This window comes from Zerene cesonia, chromosome 13, assembly GCF_012273895.1.
Source record: "Zerene cesonia ecotype Mississippi chromosome 13, Zerene_cesonia_1.1, whole genome shotgun sequence".
NCBI classification, from domain to species: Eukaryota; Metazoa; Arthropoda; class Insecta; order Lepidoptera; family Pieridae; genus Zerene; species Zerene cesonia.
In genome coordinates, this window is record NC_052114.1 from 3,614,361 (window position 1) to 3,638,135 (window position 23,775).

General features: G+C 32.1%; 3 protein-coding genes across 3 annotated transcripts in view; 2 read left to right on the top strand and 1 right to left on the bottom strand.

Annotated features, from left to right (window-relative positions):
• The first annotated feature begins 1,348 nt into the window (after nucleotides 1-1,348).
• Nucleotides 1,349-4,761, top strand: LOC119831261. The gene is made up of 3 exons (XM_038354555.1): nucleotides 1,349-2,368; nucleotides 2,450-2,521; nucleotides 4,744-4,761. Exons 1-3 carry the CDS (start codon nucleotides 1,349-1,351, stop codon nucleotides 4,759-4,761), a joined length of 1,110 nt encoding a protein of 369 aa, XP_038210483.1.
• On the top strand, nucleotides 4,625-20,588 carry LOC119831262. The gene is made up of 20 exons (XM_038354556.1): nucleotides 4,625-5,094; nucleotides 7,463-7,549; nucleotides 8,291-8,401; nucleotides 9,576-9,761; nucleotides 10,028-10,224; nucleotides 10,501-10,570; nucleotides 10,947-11,148; nucleotides 11,675-11,826; nucleotides 12,357-12,542; nucleotides 12,872-13,044; nucleotides 14,604-14,760; nucleotides 15,336-15,422; nucleotides 15,714-15,824; nucleotides 16,189-16,374; nucleotides 16,763-16,959; nucleotides 17,466-17,535; nucleotides 17,982-18,183; nucleotides 18,951-19,102; nucleotides 19,530-19,715; nucleotides 20,151-20,588. Exons 1-20 carry the CDS (start codon nucleotides 4,938-4,940, stop codon nucleotides 20,321-20,323), a joined length of 3,042 nt encoding a protein of 1,013 aa, XP_038210484.1. The 5' UTR covers nucleotides 4,625-4,937; the 3' UTR covers nucleotides 20,324-20,588.
• An 838-nt stretch (nucleotides 20,589-21,426) lies between these two features.
• The window catches only part of LOC119831263, a 13,597-nt gene continuing 11,248 nt past the window's right edge, over nucleotides 21,427-23,775 (bottom strand). Inside the window, exons 15-19 of the mRNA XM_038354559.1 lie at nucleotides 23,556-23,616; nucleotides 23,266-23,467; nucleotides 22,523-22,674; nucleotides 22,063-22,248; nucleotides 21,427-21,599 (exon numbers count right to left, since the gene is read on the bottom strand). Coding sequence (XP_038210487.1) covers nucleotides 21,427-21,599; nucleotides 22,063-22,248; nucleotides 22,523-22,674; nucleotides 23,266-23,467; nucleotides 23,556-23,616 — 774 coding nt within the window. The remainder of the gene's footprint in view (nucleotides 21,600-22,062; nucleotides 22,249-22,522; nucleotides 22,675-23,265; nucleotides 23,468-23,555; nucleotides 23,617-23,775) is intronic.

Consider the following 23,775-nt stretch of genomic DNA (forward strand, 5'->3'; position numbering starts at 1 on the left):
AAATGTCCTGAGGAAAACTCTGCTTACATGTATAATAGGTACAGTTTTCTAACGAGCTAAACAATAGACTTTGAACATTATTGCACACAAAATAAGCTGATAATTTGAAGGAGTGTTTATAAAACGCCAATCGGATATTTTTGACGACGTTTAAATAGGCGATTGTGAGTCGAATTGTTTATAGTATTACAATGCGTTTAATCATACTTCATTAATACAAATTATGTAGCATGGAAGCATTATGTAACATATGTTTCTTATAAAAGCTCTGTATAACGCACAATATTAAATCGTACCCGATCCGCAATAGTCCACGAAAAATTTCTTATTCACTCATCTTTTTAGGTGATTTCATAAGCTAAGTTTGATGAGATAAGATAAGTTTGTGTAAAGTTTAGAAAACTCTGTCTAACGGTTTTTTAACAGATACCTGTGTAAATGTTACCTTAATTCTTCATTTATTACGTTGTGCCATAATAGCATAAGATGCCTCGGTAGTCTAACGGTAAGAGAGATAGAGAGAGAGAGAGAGAGAAAGAAAAAAGTAAGAGTGAAAAAGTAGAAGTTAATACAACATTTAATTAAAACACAGCTACTGTCGCATTGGTTTAATTCCGGTGGTAAGCGCATACCAACAGAGGTACCTTTTTCGAATTTCATAAAATTTTGTAGCTAGCCTTTATAGTTAAGGTATATCTTATCAAGATCTGTAATTTGTAACTAATAGATGCTTATTGCTATTAAATATTGAGTTTGTAACGCAGTAAATCTATTGTATTCTATATATTGCAATGATTTCGTATGTGTTTAATGTAGACATGCACTTTATTATGTTAAATTCTAAAAATTGTATTTTGGCAGTGATATGATAGTCCTATATTATATAACGAAGTGCTTGTATTTTCACAATATGTAAAGTTGTATAGTGCTTATATATAATTGTAATAAACAAATTCTTTTCACCCTTTGTATATAATATGCCTAATTTTCGGTTGTTCAGATGATGTACCCTATCGCGTTGGACATTATAGTTCACGGCGTAGGCTATTATGTAAATGTGAACATTTGGAAAAATAAAATTCGATTATCCGTTGGATAATTGTAAATACCACTAATTGTTTCATTTAACTCCATCGATGTATATTGTACTACGCAATCGACTAGAGTGGTGGTTATCCTTGAATTAATGAAAAATGATTTGTTTTTTATTACATATAAACATTTCAATTATTGTCGTTTTTGTTATTGTTGACAATATGAAATGATATGTTATATTGTCGGACATTCAATTTCTACAGTTCATCAAGTCAGTTACTTCTCATAGGACTATTGTGTTAATTTGGCGAAAATGGAGCAAATTAGACAGATATGTAAACCGAAAAAAAAGTATAGCAATGTAGTCGAAGCATGCAATTTGATACGGAGTTTGAGGAGAGTATTAGGAGTGTCCATTTTTAATATAGAAAGCACTTCTGGAAATATAATAATTTCTAAATTTACATTTGTCGGTTTTGTTTTCTTTGCGCTGTGGCATTCACTTTATTTTTATGCTATTTATAATGTGTATAGCTATGACCAAACTATACTGCGAGTTTTATATGATACCCAGTTGAAACACTATGGGGATCTAGTAGAAAATGTCGCAACTACGACTTACGTTATATACGCAATGTGGAAAATATCGTTCGACCTCAGTGGAGCTACTAAACATATGCAACAACTCGTTAATATAGACGAAGCGATCAATGAATTGGGTGATAATATAGACCACGCTAAATATTCGGCTCCATCTTTCATACTACCTTTAACTCACGTTATTATGTGCATCATACGTTTGTTAAGTATTTGGATTTCGATAAGCAAAAGGATAGACTTCATCCCGTACAGCAAGATATATCAAATATTATTCTCCGATTCCTTAGGTTTTGCGACAATAGTTCACTATTGCGTTTACCTCTTTATAATCCGTGATAGGTACAGGAGAATAAATAAAGTGCTTAGAAACTTGCAGAGCAGAGGCGAGAACTGCTTTTTAGTGCGTATGAAAAATTCGGATAATAAAACCATAGGTACGCAAGATAGGGCACTATGCGAAATAATAAACAAATGTGGGAAAATTTACAGTATGCTGTACAAGGCCACGGAGATAGCTAACGACAAATTTGGTTTGGCATTGCTTCTAACACTGTCTGTGTGGCTTCTTCTAATCATTTTGTATCTATATTATTTTATGGAAGCGACCGCAGCTGGTCTGTTCCATGAATTAGATCGATACATTAAATTTTTGATATTCGTGCTTTGGCAAATCCTTTTTGCAATAGCCGTAATGACTTCGAGCATTTATATCTGTGAAATAACTGTTAAAGAGGTATATTAAATATATTATTTTATTAAATGCAAGTACTTAGTAGCTAGTATGCGATGAGTGATCTTAAATTTTGATTTTTAGGCTAAAATAACTGCTTTCTTAGCGCATGCTATGATCAATAGTAGAGCTATTTATACATCTGTGAAAGAAGAGGTAAATGTAATATAATATTAATATTTCTTCTTTGTGCTTTCGTTTCTTATAAAATTTAATAACTGTCTTTTCTTAGGCACTGAAACTGTCGCTACAAGTTATTCATCAAACACCGAAATTTACGGCGCGTGGTATATTTCCTATAGAGTACGTGCTTTTATTAGAGGTAAGAACATAATTAGTGGGATATACATATTATTGATGATATTCTCTTATTTTTATTAAATTATCCGTGTAAAATAAGTATTTATTAGTATGTATAATAATAATTTATTTTTACTTTCAGGGCACTCGTTCTGTCATTACTTTTCTGATTATCTTACTCCAATCTGTTACTCAAAAACACTAAACTCTATTGTGGATGTATAGGTACTTCGGTATACGATCGTACGATCGAACCAAACCTTTGTAGTATCGTGTCTTATAAAATGTATGTTATAAAATGATACAAGTGTTTTATTTTGTTACCCTAGAAATATTTATGTTGAACTAGCTTCCCGCCCGTGGCTTCGCCCGCCTCCGTATTGCTCTTACCTTTTAAACCTTCCCTCCTTCATTTGCCATCATTCTTATTGAAATATGTTACCTACTTATCTCGTGATAAAGAGAGAGCTAAAAACTTTGCACAATTTATTCTTCAAAGTTGTTGGGTTTAATAGTTTTACTTCCATATACGTTCGTTTAAGATATACTCACATTTTTAAATAATTTGTCTTATTATTGCAAAGCATAATAGGTATCCTACATAAATATATTATAGATACGATACATTGGTGACGTATACGACGTACGAAGGTATTTTTATTACTTGCCCTTCCTTTTAAAGCAATTATGTCGTTTATTTCTATTCATTAACTATTTTATAGGTATGAAACAAACTAGGCCGTAGGGACGGGGCTACATAAATTTTATAACTATTCTTATAAACGAAGAATAATTATTGTTATTGAGATGATTGCGCGGGTCTTTGATGTTTATTCTTATTTGTGTTACAGTAAAACCTGAGATCGGTAAATCTCAAGATCATCGATCGAAGATTTTCTAATTAAATATGTATTTACCATGTTTAATATTACAACTAACTTATTTATTTAAATATAATATTATACACTTTAATAACTGTGCAGATATAATGCAATCAGTTGCGCCTGCATATTGAGTAGAATACATACAAAAAAAACGATAATCTTGTAATCCTTCAACTGGTGTAATCATAAGAAACCAAGATACAAATACCTATGTATAAAAAGATTTACCTACAGAATAAATATCAAATATCATTATGCTTCGTACTAGCACAGATAACATAATACTATATTAATAATTGTAATACATATTATAAAAGTATAAAAGTTACCATTTACTTTTCAGTGGCGCTTTGTTGTTACTGATTAGTAAAAGCACGGAATAAAAATATATTCATGTCCCGATTGTTGTGCTCTTGTGTCTATATTCTTTTTCTCTTATCCTATTGTGAAAATAAAGTGTTTTTGTTTGCTTTTTTTTGTTATTATGGGCATAAGCAATGACATATAAGATTTACGTAGCTATATCATGATATAATATGTATTTGGTACTCTCTTTAGATATGAATTTTGATTTTAGAGGGGTCGCGTTGTTGATGCTCAATAATTATTAAATGATAAAAAATAAAAATGGTATTTTATCATACATTATTGTAAATTATTTTGTAGTACGTGAGTGAAAGTTTTCAGACGTTAAAAATATGTAGCCACATCACCCTTTGATATTGTTTCCATGTTCATAATTTCGTGGGCACTTCTTCGCTATACAATAGAGAATGAGAGAAAGTTTATTATGACTATAATTATAATTATTTCGATAGGCGAAATTATGTCGTATATAATATCAAGTTTATTATTTTAACTAGTTACTACTTACATCGTTTTTGTTGATGTTTCTTAAGATTACTGTGTTTTAATTATAATATGGTAAAGCTAGCTAAAGGTAAGATGTTTGAGTCATAGGTTTAAAATTTATTGCTTTATATATCCTTGCATCGCAGAGAATAGAAAGCATATTAATACAAGGACTGCATTAGCATGCTTCAATCGTATTGTAACCGCAAGATACGTACCTACCTATGTAATTTATAGGAAAAATATATAGATACTGCAGGTGTCTAACAAGATGTCACTCGTTCATACAGATCCTTCTCAACGCACTGTGTAACTAGACCCGAGGTGTTAACTCGTTTCCAGGTACTGAAGGTTGGCTAGTACTCCATGAACTCTTCGACCCTACATCTATTACGACACAAGAATTAGTGCACGAACCGTACGCGATTACAGGAAAATGTCTATATAAAACGGCGCATTTTCTTCCTTGCGACACGCATATATGCCGCCGTCTGTGCATAGATTCTGTTCAATTTGTAAATATAACGAATGAAAACATGATCCTATATTTGTTGGTCATAGTGGGTGTGCTGTGGATGGTTCTCTTTAAGTTGAAAAGGCGGCGAATGTACAAGCTAGCGGCGCTGATACCTGGGCCTGCAGAAGAGCTGCCAGTAATTGGTGTCGCTCATTGTTTCTTGGGAGACGCGGAGGGTGAGTGTTGATAGATTATGAAATGTGTAATAAGCCGTTAATGTATGTGTAATTGATCAATCCCCTATCGTGTTATGTTTGTGGCCATACAAGGCAAGCAATTAAGTGTCAGCAAACTTGGAACAATTAAAGAGGACAATAATTGGTAGTAATACAATATGTATGTTTTTACTATGCATTTTTATAATTTTGATATGTTTTTAAAAGAAACAAGTTCGAAAATTATGTTACTTAAATCAAAAATTTTGTTATTATAATGTCATTTAACTTAATATTAAATTTGAACGTATTTGAACTTATAAATGTTTGGTAATTAAGAAAAAAAATTAGACATTTTAAGCATAGTGACAAGTCTTAAGTCTATCTATTACCTAGAGTCGAAAATTGTGGTTTCGTACTGCTAGTCTATCTACTCTAATTAATAGTATAAACCGATTTCAAACATGACATGGGCTGTAGGTATGTGTACCACGGGCGAAGCTGGGGCGAACACCTAGTATCTGCTAATAGGTAATAGGTGAAAATTATTTTCAGATTCAGCTAGTAGTTCTTGTATGGTCCATGTAGTCGATTTGTTGTTGAAGACAACCTAAGTTTTTTATGAACACTGAATTTGGTATTCCACAAAATGGAAAATATTCTATAGAAATCGCTAAGTATACAGGGATATAGTTCAATTAATAATACTATACAAATGATTTAAGTATTTAAATGATTTATAAAATGAAATGCTTGTGAATAAATTAAGGAAGTGCACAAAACAAATTTTGCGTGCTTCTTCATTTCGTCTCTTACGAAACTTAGTTGAGGATCAGATTAAATATTTAAACTTCAATAGTTCCATTTCCATGGCTTCCCTCTTTCACTGTCAAATTTCTCATTGAAAATTATAATAGACTCTTTATTCAGAATACCACACAAGTTCAAGGTCTTACGCATTTGTAATTTTATGGCATTTTTGTATTCGTATTTTATTACTTTATAGTATGTGTTTTAGGATGTTCTATTATTATTACAAAAATAAAGTGTTTTGAATAATATAGATTGTCCCAAAGATCATTCAATTGAGCCCTCAGGTAAGAGTTTAAGGTAGGTACTGAGCGTACATTGGACTCACTGATAGGTGTATTGTAATTGTATTAACGTGAAATTGTAAGTTTTTTTACGATACTTTCTATTCTATCGAAAATCGTCAAGGGGTGAAATTGCTATCTTTATTAAGCCTATAATCGAGAAAAAGGAGCAATTGAAGAACATTTTATTAAAATCTATTAGGATTCCTATTAGGATTATTTTGTTTTCAGCAGGTTCATTAGCTATTGGACCATAAATCACCACGATGGTCAAAAGCTGCTGCCGTTAGCATTTGTTTTTTACAACTAACATTTATTGCATTTAATTTAATTTTAATGAGCTTCGGTTTCGTTTCTGATCGAGAGCTCAAATATAAATGGATTAAAAAGTACCGCCTCTCCCATAAAGTCCGTTCTTTACGTGTAAAATTTAACTAGCTATATAAAAATAAGTAGAGGATAGATTAATATTTGGGGTTTAACGCTACAATAACCACCGTTCATGTCTAAAATTCTTTATTGCCTACTTATCCGCAAAAAATCAGGTTTTAACTAGAGTAAGGTCAATGTTAATGGCTAGATGTTTCGCGTTTTGTTTACAAAATCTCCTATTAGTGTCGCATTGACTAGAGTAGGAAAAAACAATAACATCAATTTTATTTTGATGTTTAAAATTTATAATATTTAACAGCTAAGTGTCCTCACTTAGCTGTTCAATATTATAAATTTCTAAAAAAAATTCTAAAAACGATTTCCTAATCTTCTTAATTATTTTTTTTCCACATAATCTTATGATGTAATTAATTGATTTAAGTTACATTTTATGAATTATGCTGAAATATATTATTGTTTATAATTAACCATTTTATACTTAGGTAATCTTATAAATACGAAAACTACTATATATATGTTTAGTGTACCATCTGAATCGATGAGTTGAATTAAATAAGCTTATTTAATATATAAATAGATAAAAAAGAACCCATAGTGTGTTAAATAGGAAATCGAAATTTGTATGATCAATAGATCTTGCACGATGACTGAACCAAACGTTCAGATAAATGTCATGTAAACCCAATACCCATGGACGAAGTATATAACTTTATACCTAAGAGTATTCGATATCACATATAGCCGTGACATAAATTATACTCCTTAACAATTCAATGGAATTGAAATGCAAAAAGCATTATTTTTTAATCTTAAGAAAGTTCAAAAATGTGAACCAATAGAAAAATTCGTACATATGTGTTCATATCTTTATTTTTTTAAGTATTATTTCACGTTATTTTCAGGTATAATGTCGGCATTACAATATTATAGCTACGGAAGTATGCAACATGGTATAATCCGCGGATGGCTTGGTCATATTTTATATTTTCGTAAGTACATATTGTGTACATTTTAGTTCCGACACGTTAACTATTAACATTACAATATTTAATAATCAATCTACATACAAATCGCGAAAGTAGACTTTCCATATATTTTTTTTAAGGATTGGATGTTATATAGGGCTGAATAAATTGATTCTTTATTTTGGGTTTTAATACAAATAGCTTTTGTAAATAGTAATACTATTACTATTATATACAATAAAATGCATTAATATATAATTTATCATATGTCTGATGAGATATTGTTGATAAGATTTTCTAACTTTGTAACCCTGTTTTAAAATATGAGTGTATATTACTTGTTATTTTAGATTCCCTTACACAGTTCTATTCATGTGAAATAAATCGCAATATTCAATGATATAATTAATTGTAGGATGTTTACAAATAAATATGAGGTGCAGTTTAGAATTTCTTAATTAATTTCCAAAATTTATTCACTATAGGATGACGAAGATTCACTATACCCACGTAAGCTAGTTTGTCTCGGGTTAGTTTAAGCGAAGACTGAGCGATGACCTAGTATATTATCTGCATATTGATTATACTCGGACAATATTCTTAGAAACATTTATTTTGCATCTCGTCATTGCAAAAGTATTGTTATTTCGCATACATCATAGTGTCTCTTAAGGAAACTAGAAATATAAGTCTACTTATATATGCAATTAATCAGTTGTCGAGAAATCAATGGATATATTTTCTAACCTTTTTTATTATTTGCAGTCGTAGTTGATCCTGTGGACTTAGAAATGGTATTGAAGACGTGTTTGGAAAAGGATGACTTGCACAGATTTATCAGAAAAGTTATCGGTTACGGGGGAATATTTGCGCCTGGTTAGTATTCGAGATAATTGCTTAAGATTTGTTTAGGTAGGGGTTTTAGTCGGCAGGGAAACCGACTAATGAAAAACTATATTTATAAAAATAGTCGGGATTTCTCAGTTACAGACGTAAAGTAATACTTATGGACAACTAATACTGCATAGATAATACGGCATGCGGAAATATTCAAGGACTAGAAGGTTTCATTAATGAAATAAAATATGGACGAAGTTATGAGTAATTATAGGATTTTGTATTATATAGGTATGGGCGTAGCCAGGTGGGGAATGATTATGGATCGAAACCCTGAAATCATTTCTAAAAAAATATGTTATATAAACTCGATGCTTTTTAAATTATCTCAAAAATTGGATATGTTGTAATTTATAATACGACTGTCCCGTTTCATATTTGTTTTCTACAAATGAACTCATTGCAGTGATACGATGCCTTCATACTGCATTTAATTTTATACTACCATTGCTATTGTATTTTAATATCCGTTTTCCCTCACAATAAAAAAAATTGCTATTAATTTAATTCAATATGATTTACATGAACAGTCACAAGAAACCAGTAATTATGATGGTATGATATAATGTGGTTATGGGGTGTAGTTATACGACTTGACCTAACCTTATGTAAACGTGTATTATTATAAACGTATTGTTATTTAATAGAATTTATTTCAATTAGCAGTGTGAGGGCATATATGGAATTTAAATATAATGAGAATAATAACTATAATTACATAGAGTATCCACATAAGAATGAAATTGAAGTTGATCCATTGTTATGACATTAAATGAATCTTGATAATCCATTCAATTATAGCATTAACGTCGTTATAGAAATAGATTTGAAATGCATTGTAGCTATAAAGGAGGTGGAAGTCGTCCTTTTTTTTTAATTCTTATTTTTGAGTAACTATACAAGGTTGTTGGTTTGGACAAACAAAAAATTTTTGTGAAAATCAAACAAAATTGGCGGTTTTTTGCGTCAATAATTAATAGATTTTTTGTAAGATATAGAGGTCTTATCCTATATTTAGATTTGTAGAACTACCAAATAAATTTTACTTAAATCTCTGAAGTTATATAGTAGAGGAAATTGAATGAACATTATGATTATATAATAATTATTCGATAATGAGTTTTAAAATAACGATATGCGTATATATTCGTAGTTTCAATATGGAGACGAAGGCGCAAGATATTGATGCCAGCGTTTAGCCCGAAGATTGTCGAGAAATTCGTAGGAGTGTTTTCAGAGCAAAGCGAGAAGTTATCTAAAAGGTTAGAGGAATCTGCTAATGGGGAGGAGTTTAGCATTTGGTCGTTCTTATCGTCGTATACTCTAGATTCGGTTTGTGGTAAGTACTAAGATATGCATAAGATTTTGACATTAAACATTTCTATGAAGATACATTATTATGTTACTAATAACTTATATGTACTTGTACATTCAATATACATAAATTCTGTTACCAGCATGTTTACTCACTCATTCGTTGTAAGGTGGAGCAGAAAACGAATTTGCGAAGGGCTTTTAGTATTTGACTTTGATTGATATTTTTTATGATTTGAGTTTTAATAGAAAGTAAATAATAATAAAATATGTTTTCTCAAATTTAAACAGAGACAGCTATGGGAGTTAAAATGGGCGCCCAAGAAAATCCAAATTCTCCATTTCTGTCGTCGATGAATGCTCTGCTAAACGTAGTTTGTGAGAGAATATTTCATTTGTGGTTACAACCAGACTGGATCTTTAAATTTTTCCCACAGTACAATATACATCAAGACTGTATTGGTGTGTTACATGGTTTTACAGATGAGGTATGTAATTTTAGGAATGTTAGAAATGAATCACATTTCAATAACGTTAGTATTCCTAAATGCAATTAGAAACGGAATAAATTGAATTCAGTTTAAAATAAAATTGTGGTAAAGGAACATTTGTAGTTAGAATAATATGAAAAGTAGACTTTACCTTACCTTGTGTATATAAAATATAATTATTTTGTTAATTATTGTCATTAATTTTCTTAATTTATGTACTTTCTTTCAAAGACAAGATTTTATAAAATTTAAGTTCTTTCGGTTATGTTGCAGGTTATACAGAAGAAGAGAGAGGAATTGAAAAATGAGAAAAAGTCCCAACCCGAAGTTGACAAACAATTTGGTGAGTATTAGGCTAATAAAATTAACGTAACAAACCAGCTTCTACGTCCGTCACTACGTCCTCGATATGGTGATTCAAGCAAGAACTGAGGATTTTATGCAGATTCAGTGGAGACTACTAAAAAACCTTTAAAAATGAGAAATGAATCCATCAAATACCCCTCAGCGAAACACTGAATCGGTCTCTTTATAAAGGACTATTTGTTTGTTGACTATTTTACGATTCTTTTTATAAAGTTCTTTCCTATATTCCACTCGACGGACTTTTTAATGGATCAATATAAACATTATAAATAAAAACCTAACATTGCATTAACAAGGTTTTAAGTTAGGTTTTTATTTATGTACCTAATTCCCATAGGCTTAATATTTTCTAGATCTACAAGATTACAGAACGAAGAGTTTCCTGGATATGCTGATAAGTTTATCGGGTGGAGAGAGGGGCTACAACAATGAGGAACTGCGGGAAGAAGTATTAACCTTAACGATTGCTGGGACTGACACCTCAGCTGTTGCTATCGGAAACACATTGAAAATATTAGGGAAATACCCCAAAGTCCAAGAGAAATTATATACCGAGTAAGTGAAACTTTAAAAAAAGTAGTAGGTAGGATAAAAGGTACGAAATAAAATATATAGAAGCGTGGCTCATGCTCGTATATGCTAAACGATAGAGGCGCCTATTGGGGGGTAGCCTAATACGTGCCAGCGACACGTGGTCAGTCGTCTGGTTAGATGTCTAGTCTGTCGTACATTAGATGGTTGCCTTTTTACAGATGCTCTTTAGCTAATTTGTATTCCCCTTACGGTTGCGAGAACTCCCAATTGATCGATTTACTGTGTCAAGCTGTATATAAATTTAGGCTTGTAATATTTGTTTGGTAGGAGAGATGTAATACTTAGGTGTAATATTAATAAATGATTAATATGATATGAGAAATATGGTATTGAAAGTAATTTCGGATTAATGGACACTTCGAGTTATTTGAATATAAAAGCACCGGGTACTTTACAAAACATAAAATATTGGTATTTATAATAAATAATACTTAAAAAATAAGTATGTTTGTATCAATTCATTATTGAAGTGTGTATTTAATTTCAGACTTATGGAAATATTCGGCGAAACAAAACGGCCACTAGTCAAAGAAGATTACACAAAATTAAAGTATTTAGATAGAGTTGTGAAGGAGACGCTGAGGTTATTTCCACCTGTGCCTTTTATAATAAGAAAAGTCTTGACGGACACCAAATTACGTAAGTAAAATATACTTTTTTCCTGAAACTGATTAAAATATCAATTGGTATTTAGTATTCTGACGCCTCCTTGGTACAGTGGTAAAGTGGTGGTCCTGGGTTCGATTCCCGGTGGGAACAATAAAAAAAAATGTCTCGGTCTGGCAAGACACAGAAGGCTGATCACCTACTTGTCCTTAAAGAAAATCGATCAGTGAAACACATGTATATCATCTGCCCCATACCCCAGTAGGGGACACGGGATTTCACTTTTTTTTTTTTGTAGTATTCTGAATGTAAATCAGTAAAAGTTTTAAATATTTATTAAATAGAACTCTTAGGTAATTTTTTGTGCATAAGCAGTGAGGTTTATGATATTCCAGAATTATAATTGAACTAAATGACGATGGCTACAATACTGTCATGTGGCGCACATGAGGGTAGTTGGAATTATTTTTACCATATTTACCATTATGCATTCAAGTATAATTCCCCAGTTTTTAATTTTAATTAAATTGTCCGTACCTATTCAATCGCTTTGATTTTTCCAGCATCTGGTCACGTTTTACCCGCGGGCTCGGGGGTAGTAGTGTCCATATGGGGAGCTCACAGAGACCCCAAATACTGGGGACCTGATGCAGACAACTTCGATCCGGACAGATTTCTTCCAGAACGGTTCAACTTGGTCAACTCTTGCAGTTTTATGCCTTTCAGTAATGGACCTAGGAACTGTTTAGGTGAGTCGCTATGTCGCCCCGTATTTTTATACATAATAATGTAAAAGTATGTCTTTTTGTATTTCTTTCACGTCGCAATTTTGTGTTATGATTTTTGTGCTTGGTGATTCCTATCACGATTAGAGGGTCACACAGGCTACTTTTTCCGCGGCGAATCATATAATTATCATTGGAATTTCCTTTGATAACGTAGGCACAAAGCTTTATATGTCAAATGTATAGGATATTAGTTAAACAAACAAGTATGCCTATTCAAAGTGTGGAATCAACTTAATTACCAGACCGTATCAGTCTACCGATTATGTATTTAACGAAAACTTCTTTTTCAGGATACCAATACGCACTAATGTCCGTGAAGACGGCAGTCTCAGCTATTTTAAAGAACTACAAAGTGGTGGGCTTAGAAGAGACGAGCCCCGCGCCCAAGATGAGAGTGAAACTTGAAATAATGATGAAAGCTGTGGATGGATACCAGATTGCATTAGAAAAACGGACATCTTTATAACCTTGATGTTTATTTATAAATATAGTACGTGACGCTGCAGCTGTAGAGAAAATTATTGCATAAATATGAATAATATTATAATTTTTTATTTATCCTTAATGGTCTGGGAAACCACTTTTTGTCTATTCAATGTAAAAGCGATAACTGTTGCGTGTTTGCAAAGAAACTAAGTAATTTAGATGATAAACGTTTCAATTATTTGCAACGAATACGGTTATGTATTTTTAAGACTGGCATCAATTATATATAATATTTAGCAAAGAAAAATCATAATAATAACTCAGTATATAGAAAAAATTTATAAATATAAATATTAGACTGTTCTAGGTAAATTAACTAGTATAAATCAGTAAATTTGTAAATATATGATCGTATTTTTTTTATTTTTCACTTAGAGTTTCAAATCCGGCAGATTTTAACGAATGAATCTGATTCAGGAAAGTTTGTAAACCTCCAGGTTTTTATTACTATCAGGTTTTTATTAACTGCTATTGAGTTCAATAATATCAACTAAGTCCCAGCTTTTCATTACATCTTTTCCCTCACGCAATTTTGTGAGATTGTCTTTGGAGCTTTGAAATGGCTGGCTGATGAGACGGTCCACTGACAGCGTCTTGCAAATGACAATGTTCAAAAAAGAAGTAAAAAGATCGTAGCTTAGTATTTTACTCAGCAGTTGCTTCAAAAGTTCATTCCATAATATTTTTTAATTCTATCCTTTCGTGGTTTATAGGTATACCTCGATTAAACGCTGAAGATTTGGACGTTTACCTTTCTGGGCACTGGGCAGTGGGCAGCATGATAAAATATGTTTGTGTTTGCATATATATATATATGCACCTTAAGCCATACCTAATCACGATCAAATATGAATAGAATAGAAATAATTCTGTAACTTGGAGATATTTAAGTCAACATTTTTAAAGGCACTTTAAAATACATGCACATACCGAGCTGAACTTAATTCCTAATTTAATAAGTCTGTCTGAATGTAGGGTAACACCGTGTCACCTAATGAACGGATTCATATGAACTTTGTAGTATACTTTAAGTTTATACCCTGCACTCATTTTAACAATCTAAAATTATAAAGCATTTCAATGCTATAAAACTAAAAATTAAATATATAATTAACAATGTTTGAGCTTAAATTTAAAATTTAAATGATATTATCGTAGGTAGTTGTAGACAGCTCGCAAAAAATAGCATAATCTGAAAGTGAAAGCCCTCGCTCGATCACTGGGCGTGGATATAAAAAGTAGAGTTCATATCTGCATGAGATAATTTCTGTAACCTCTCTATTTTGTATAAAAACTAAGTGGAACACCAATATTAAACTTCACGCCACAACTAAGTCTGTGGAGTGAACTCGTTTTACGATACTAAAGCTTAGATCAGTCTATATATTTTCTAATCTTTATATATTATGACAAGACCTACCTACATCGTTAAAATACAGGAAAATGTTTATATAAAACGATTCATTTTCTCTACCGCCACACGCGCATGTTTGCTCGCCTGAGGGTATAATGTTCATTTAGCTGTAATACGCGAAGATGATTGTATACTTGGTTGTTATATTGACTGTGCTGTGGATGGTTCTCTTTAAGTTGAGAAGGCGGCAGATGTATAAGCTAGCGGCGTTGGTACCTGGACCTGAAGAAGAACTTCCAATGCTTGGTATCGCGCATTCATTTCTTGGGGATGCAGAAGGTATGATATGTTAACTCAAGTGAATTCTTAAAATGCCCTAAGTATATGTGCACATAAGGCAGAATTATTTTATTTATATTGTGAACAGTGTCTGAAATGGATGCATATACACATATATACTTATATACATCCTTCGGGCGCTGTTGAGTAATACATATGCTTAATAATTTGTGCTCGATCGTTTACGGTACTAAATCTCTTCAATAAAATTTGAAAAAAAACGCTGTCTGCTTTAAGTGGCTATATATCCACAAACCGTGACAAGAATAACTTCTGCAAAAAATCAGACGTAATTTATGTATGGCCGTGTTTTGTAATATGTTTTTTGATTTTTTTGTGTGATAAGTTTTAAGGGAGGATAAACCGCTTCGTTAAGTAACGCGTTACGGCGCCAATCTGTCTGAATTTCGTTTCTCTTTCGCGTATGTCAGCGGTAGGCAGGCTCCAACTCTCTCACTAACAGCGCTTTTTAATAATGGCTTCATTTAGATCTAGATATATACTAACAAACCTATAATATGTAAAAGTAGTTTTAAAAAAGACGCGTTGTGACAATTCTTTCATTTTATTTTCAGGTATAATGTCATCATTACAGCATTATAGCTATGTGGCTATGAAGCATGGTATAATGCGCGGTTGGCTCGGTCATATTTTGTATTTTAGTGAGTATATTCATGTTTTATTGTTATTATAGAAGCTAGTAATTTCGAATAGTTTATATTATTTATTAGTTAATAGCTCAAAATTGTTAGATATTATTTAGTTTTCATGTTTAATAAAGAAATCTAAATACGATCACGAGTAAAATTGATACAAAACTACCACAAAATCTGGTACGCCTACAGACCGTCTACAGAAACATTCAGTCTGTAGAATTTTCGCAGTCATCTTCCGCAAATATACGTGACGACTTCAAGATTGTAATGGAATTTAACGTTATTTTGATTTTGCAGTTGTAGTTGATCCTGTGGACATAGAAATGGCGTTGAAGACGTACATGGAAAAAGATGATTTGCACAGATTTATGCAAAAAATCATCGGCTATGGTGGAATTTTTGCACCAGGTCGGTTAATATTTATTTCAGTGCTCATACATTGCAATCTCTTTAAATCTCATAAAGTAGTAGAGAGATTAGTGTGAAAAATCTGTAGTATATTAAACTATTAATTAATTCATTATTTCTTTCAATTAGAGATGTACAGAATCCAAAAGCAAAATGTGACAAATGATAATCTATGGTTTATAATAGTAATTTATCTTACCTACCTAATAACATAAAACATTAAGGCGCAAAAATCTTAGTGTCGTGTGAATTTCATATATATTTTATATCCTACATATCTTTTTATATTGATTGAAGCATAAATGTACTGCAGCTGATAATATACAAGTACCATTTGTAATAGGCCACGCCTAAATTCTTACAGTATCAATATGGAGACGAAGACGCAAGATATTAATGCCAGCGTTTAGTCCAAAAATTGTGGAGAGATTCGTAGAAGTATTTTCAGAGCAGAGTGAAAAGATGTCAGAAAAGTTAGCGGAGTGTGCTAATGGGAAAGAATTCAGCGTTTGGTCGTACTTATCGTCGTATACTCTTGATTCGGTTTGTGGTAAGTTAATATTTTGTGTTACTTCAAAATACTATGAATGAAACATTGTTCATGTATATAGATTTTATTATTATACACCCTGTCTCCACTTACATTGTATAAACCAAAGTCGCATTCCGGCGGGTGTGTGTCCGTGTGCTTACATATTTAAAAGTACGCAACAGATTTTGATGTTTTTTTTTAGTAGATAAACTGATTAAAGAGGAAGGTTTATGTATAATAACACAGACAAAATGGGGGAAGGGGTTTTAAACTAAATTTTAATACGTGCGTGTGCGTGAATTAGGTTGGGTAAAATTTATTATTTATCATATCTGACGAACTTATCAATCCCAAATATTTATAATTGTGCTAAGGATATCTGAAAATATATTTATATTTATAACAGAAACTGTGATGGGTGTCAAAATGGACGCGCAAAGCAATTCAGACTCCCCTTTCCTGTCGTCAATGAATACTGTGTTAAACGTGACCTGCGAGAGGATATTCCACCTGTGGTTGCAACCGGACTGCATTTTCAAACTTTTTCCTCAATACAAAGTGCAGAACGACTGTATTGATGTACTCCACGCCTTTACTGACGATGTATGTATCAGATTTAGTACAATAGCTTTTATAGCCAATTTGATAACTTTAATACCTTAATGAGTTGTTTAGCTTATATGTTAAAATTATGATTTAGTTCGCGAGCAGGTGAAATTTTGTCTTTTGTTTTCTCCGGATTGAAAATTTTTCCAAAAACATTATTTAAGAGTAATGTTTTTTATGGAATCATGAATAAAGCTTAATCTGATAGGCACTTATTTAACCTAATTTAAAAGGTTACACTGGCGTGCCAAACATGCATAACTGCTCTTCGTGCAGTTATGCAAATGTGTACCCTACAAGTTTCTATAGTAGGCCTATTTTTACTTTAAAAACCATCTTGATATCTTATGCTATTGCTGATCTAGTCTATCCATATTTTTAGGAATACGGTTTCCGTTTTTTACATTTGGAGGTACGAAATGACTACTAAATCGCAAATAAATAAATTGTTCTTTTTTAATAATCACTTGTGTGAGTTTATTTTTTTTTAATTAATAAAACAGGTTATACGAAAAAAGAGGGAAGATTTGAAGATTGAGAAGCAGTCGCAACCTGAAGCCGATAAACAATTTGGTATGTTTTCTATGCTATAAACATACAATTTAAGTTATTTGTGGCATATTAACCGTAAATACGGTAAAGGTTGACCTGTGTCCTCTTCGTTGGACTTCTAAGAACATACTATTATAAGCTATTTCACATTAAAACAATTATTAATTACAAATATAGCTTATGTCACTGAGGGATTAACTTCTACTGTAAATTTTAACTGATATTGAAAGTATTTTGTATGAGTAAAGTGACAATAATAAATAACTTATAAAATAAAACGAGAAATATTCAAAAATATTAAATGCGCCAATACATATTTTTCTTAGTAAGTACAATTTTTGATTGCAATATCGGATGGTACATTCAATTAAAGTATCTCAATATTATCATTATAATAGATATACTCGCAATCGAAATTTGGTATATTTATTACAAATACGTGTATAAGAGATTGTAAAATTTTCCAGATTTACAAGGCTACAAAAACAAAAGTTTCCTGGATATGTTGATAAAGTTTTCGGGTGGAGAGAGGGGCTACAACAATGTGGAACTGCGGGAGGAAGTACTTACTCTCACAGTAGCTGGTACCGATACCTCAGCTGTGGCTATCGGGAATACATTGAAAATATTGGGAAAATACCCAAAAGTACAAGACAGACTGTATGCTGAGTATGTTATCGAACAATCTTCTTTTACTTTAACGTAATGAGCGGTTACCTTTATTATTAGTTAAGGATTGGAAATAATATTTATATACCTATATGTCTGTTAGGATACAATGGAAATTTTAATTTATAGACAAATTACGATCAATACCATCCGGCTTATAATTTAATGCATTATTTTTCAGTATATTATAATCTATCGATGTGAAAATGTGGATTCGATATGATGCGTTAGGTTCGGTTTATTTAATAACTTCATAGAAACAGGAGCCCCGCGATGTGGGGATCCGTCAGTACACAGCTTACACTTGACCGAAGTTTGGGAATAGTCATTTCTTGGCAAAATACATAATGCGGTGATAATGATATACAATGTAAAAAATGATGCTTTACGAATCACTATTTGATGACAGATTACAAACTCACGACTTAGATTCCTACTAATTCTACTATTCTACTAATATTATAAATGCGAAAGGATGTGTGTGTTTTTTGTTACTCTTTCACGTAAAAACTACTGAAACGATTGCAATGAAATTTGATACGTAGACAGCTGGATAACTGGAATAACATATAGGCAACATTTTAACCCGATAATTCCTACGGGATACGGTGAAACCGCGGGACGCAGCTAGTATAATCTAACGATTTTTACGATCTTACGGCTATATGGACATATTAATGAGTGGCACAAAAAGATAAACACGAATAAAATATAATTTATCATTTTTAAATATGTAGCGAAGTATATTTGAATATTTTCTATTTCAGACTTATAGACGTATTTGGAGAGATAAAACGTCCACTAGTCAAAGAAGATTACAGCAAATTAAAGTATTTAGATAGAGTTGTGAAGGAGACGCTTAGGTTATTTCCACCTGTGCCTTTTATAATAAGAAAAGTCTTGACGGACTCTAAATTACGTAAGTATTCTTTGATACATTTTTCACCCATTTATATTGGATGTAATTCCTAGTTTTAAACAAAGAAAACGTTAGGTGGTTAAATATTCAGATGCTATTTGCTTTAGAGAGATACTCTATTTTGGTGTCTAATGTATAACATATTTCCCATTTTATTTAACTACTTTATCATAACAAAACTCTTTGTCAATATCCCAAAACTTATAAAAATCATTAAAATATAGGACATCATAAAAGGAACGTCAATAAAATGAGAATTTATCATCAAATCCACAATTAGATCATTACTTAATAACTTTTTTACCTAAATTTCATTACACGGCTTTCTAAAAAAAATAAAAATTCGACATTACAAATTATTTTACTGAATTATTTGAATGTCGGCGAATCTGCATATATTGAATTGTGATATTATTTTTTTTTGCAGCATCTGGCTACGTTTTACCCGCTGGCTCGGGGGTAGTGGTGTCCATATGGGGAGCTCACAGAGACCCCAAATATTGGGGTCCTGATGCAGACAACTTTGATCCGGACAGATTTCTTCCAGAACGGTACAACTTGGTCAATTCTTGCAGTTTTATGCCTTTCAGTAATGGACCTAGGAACTGTTTGGGTGAATTTCTATATTTCTCTATGTCATTATACCTATCATATAAATTAAAACTTTAAGATCATTTAAAAAAATATCATATCATTATCATTGAAATAATGTGTTGTATTGGTTGAGGTGATCCTTAATCATTTCAATAGTTGGTGGGATGGGTGGGGACTAGGCACATAGAACCGAAAGAGTAGAAGAAATTCGATTGCAAAGACAGGAACACGGTGGCCGACAAGCTACGATCTGGAAAAATGGCGTGGTTTCGAATCCCGATTCTTGATCAATTCTATTTCTATCCTTTAAGAATTCCTAATCATTTGAATGATATTAAACAAATAGTTAAAAAATCTTTTTAGATACTACCTACCTAGTATTTCTCATGTATAAATTTGTATCATTCTCATACATAGTTTAGTTACATTTGAATGTTACGAATACAATTTTCAGGATACCAATATGCTATGATGTCTGTGAAGGCAGCAGTCTCAGCTATTATAAAGAACTACAAAGTAGTGGGCTTAGAAGAGACGAGCCCCGCGCCCAAGATGAGAGTGAAACTGGAAATAATGATGAAGGCTGTAGATGGATACCAGATTGCATTAGAAAAACGCACCTTGTAGCATACACGATTAGAAATATGTTGTGGTACATAAGACGTGCAGTTTGCTAAACTGAGTGTAATTTATTAGTATATATATAGAATTTAGTAGTTGAGTTGCATTTGTTTTTTAATGATTTGGTTAATTTATATTTATTATGTATTGTCTATAAAATTGAAGATATTATAGTATTATTATTATATTATTGTAAGATACTTTTATAGTAACGTATTTAATAGACGTTCAGCTTTCACACCAGGAGGGAGGAGGTCTCTTAGTCGTGCTCGAGTCATAAGAACTTATAATTTAATTTTGATAATAAAAAGTACAAGTGAAACGACGTTTTAATTTATGTATGTGTAACGTATATATTTATTTATCCTAATTTAAAATAAAAATACGTGAACTAGTAGTGACATAAGCATGTACCTTATAATCCAATCCCTAGATCCGCTCTTATTCAAGGGCGGAAACGGAACGGACGTTGAATAGTCAATCAACATTTCTTTATCAGAAACTTATTTTGCTCACATTACCTAAACTGAAGTCATTTTATCATTTTCATGTCTATTTGTTAATTTTTCAACACAATAAGACATTTTGAGTGTGCGCATCGGGGAAGGTACAACACCCCCACAGAAGATCGGCGGGATATAGTATGCTACTATATCCCGCCCGCTTCTGTGTTTCCTTCGGTGAGTGAGAGAGCCGGAGTTTTCCTTACCCTTTCCAGTGCATTCCTTTAACCCCTTAGTCAACAATTTCCTTATCCTTTATGTGGGTAATGTATTTACAGCGGACCTACCTCTGCAAATGTTCATGGGCGGTGGTGATCGTATACCATTAGGCAATCTATCGACTCAGTTGCGTACTGTTAATAATATACGTACTATTAAAAAAAAACTTAAGAGCTGTCTCCAGAAAATAATAAAAATTTCTTTTAAATATAATTAATCATCGATATCGGTATATATAGTCGAAGTGTTTCATAGATATTAAATGTTCAAATTTCCAGAACAATCGTCTGCCTTGAGGCAACGACGTAATATATACAAAATAAGTTAAATTTCTATCTATATTTACATAAACATAAATATTAAATATACAGTATCAAGTATGGTCATTTATTTCTGGCGTAATTCTAAAGCCACTTCATATCCGTCGACGGCTTTCATCATAATATCGAACTTAACTCTTATATTTGGGACAGGACCTTTTTCTGGATCGTCGACGACCTTGTAACGTCTTAAGATGGTAGAAAGTGCTGTCTTGATTGACATCATCGCGTATTGATAACCTGAAAGTATTTGAAATTGTTAAAGTACACCATTAGCCCACACATTTAGGTACTATTTAATATACACATAATTGATCTATGTATTGATTTTAATTTGATATATGTACTTTAATTTTTATGTTGGTATTGCAAATATCACCCGGCATTTAAAGAGATGAGATCATTATTGTACAAATATGTCCATCGAATAATATAATCAAATTTAATAAATGAATATAAGCACTCTGAATATATACAGGTTGGAATTTTGTAATGCCCTTTAAAAGGACTCTGATACGGTTGGTAGAAAACTATTTTCAAAGTAAACATTCAATTATTTTCCAAACGAAAGAAAACTGTAAAAAGTTCCACCCGTCAGAATCGACTCTGTGCTGTATTTTTACCACGATCTTTAGGGTCGCACAAGGATAAGAATGACTTCTTGTATATTTTGCTTAGGTAAAATAAAAATGTTAAAACTTACCGAGACAATTACGAGGCCCATGACTAAACGGTATGAAAGAGCAGGGGTGCATTCCTTTAGTTCTTTCTGGTAAAAATCTGTCCGGATCGAAACAGTCCACATCTGGACCCCATACGTTTGGGTTCCTGTGGACACCATATACGCTAGCAACTATTCCTGTACCCTTCGGCAATACGATGTTTTCGTCTGAAACGGAAACTTAAAATGAAATATATCATACCTACATATATATCTAACTAGTAAGAAAAAATATTAATCGGAGGCCAAAAATTATACAATTGTATTATGTATACTATTGTAAATTATATATCATAAAAATTAAAACCCACTGTGATCCTCAATTGATCCTGAAAGCAGATGACGCTGCAGGCAGAAAAAAGTCATTTTATTAAGATTTTTTCCATTTAACGAAAAAATAGACGGAGGTTTTTCACAATATTACAAATCTTTACGGACTTACTCAGCCGTGAATCTTCTGTTGTAGTTCGTAATAGCAACGGTACTGATGGATACAGTCTTAATGTTTCCTTTATGACTCGTTCTAAATATTGAAGTTTCAGTAAATCATCTTTTTCTAAGAGACGATCTGAATCACCAAACACTGCTTCTATTCTGTAAAGAGGTTACGTAAACTATGGGTTTTACTCAATGTATAAGAAATAACTATATAGATAATAAACTAGCGGTCGGCTCCGGGTTGGCCATGACCGCCTTCGGTCATAAATCCAACGGTCTAAGAAATTTTGAATCCTATTCGGTGGAGATTAATTACTACATTGGCATCAGCCCACTGATTCTCTAATTTTGCCTCTATAATACTAGGAATTTCTGTTTATTAAGATAAATAATAATAAATCAATGTATCACTACACAACTTGCGTACAAAATTGGACGATTTATGCTAAAAAAGGAAAAGAAATGCTTGAATATAAACATTTAAATAACAATTGTAGAGTAGCACACACAATATTTTCTGAGTTCTTGCGAGAGTCTGCACCCTCAACACAACAGTCAAATGTTAAAATACAGTAGAAAAAAGTGTATGTCTCGAACGCCTGACATACGAGATAACTTTAACTAGTATAGTATTAGATTATCTGTCACTTTAACTAACGCAACTGTATATATGAGAAAAAGGGAAGGAAGATAGACTGGCGCCGTAACGCGTTACGTAACGAATTATCACTTAGAAAATGAACTTACTCGTCAAATACTTTCTGTTGTACTTCTGGATATTTTCCCAAAAGTTTGAGAGCGAAACCCATCGCGACAGCTGACGTATCTGTAGCGGCTAAAATGAAAGTCAATACTTCTTCACGCAATTCCAGATTCGTGTAACCTTCCGAGCCACCAGACTGAGATATCAAGAGATCCAAGAAGGTAATGTTCGTATTCTGTAGTAAATCTAAATAAGTAACAAGTATAATTAGTAGATTAAGGTTATCAAAACGCTTGGGTAATATTTATGAGATTTTTACAAGACAACTAGGTACCTAATCTCTGGACTTTCGATTGTGTTTGATCTTTAATCTGCAATTTCTTCTTTCTGATGACCTAGAATTGTAACAATTTAGTGTTAAAGGAAACATATAAATATGTTTATTTTCTCTAATAAACCTAATCCATATTGAGAAATTTTGAAAGAATAGAAAAAATTTGATCACGAGGCAGGATTCGAACCTGCGTATCTTACCTAACCGTAGCAACGCCTAG

Excerpts from the sequence above, each read along its gene's own strand:
- LOC119831262 (XM_038354556.1), top strand. The coding sequence starts at position 4,938 with ATGATCCTATATTTGTTGGTCATAGTGGGTGTGCTGTGGATGGTTCTC. Across the intron at positions 7,550-8,290 it reads TGGTCATATTTTATATTTTC|TCGTAGTTGATCCTGTGGAC; the intron begins GTAAGTACATAT and ends TATTATTTGCAG. Across the intron at positions 19,103-19,529 it reads CTTGACGGACTCTAAATTAC|CATCTGGCTACGTTTTACCC; the intron begins GTAAGTATTCTT and ends TTTTTTTTGCAG.
- LOC119831261 (XM_038354555.1), top strand. The coding sequence starts at position 1,349 with ATGGAGCAAATTAGACAGATATGTAAACCGAAAAAAAAGTATAGCAAT. Across the intron at positions 2,369-2,449 it reads GTGAAATAACTGTTAAAGAG|GCTAAAATAACTGCTTTCTT; the intron begins GTATATTAAATA and ends TTTGATTTTTAG.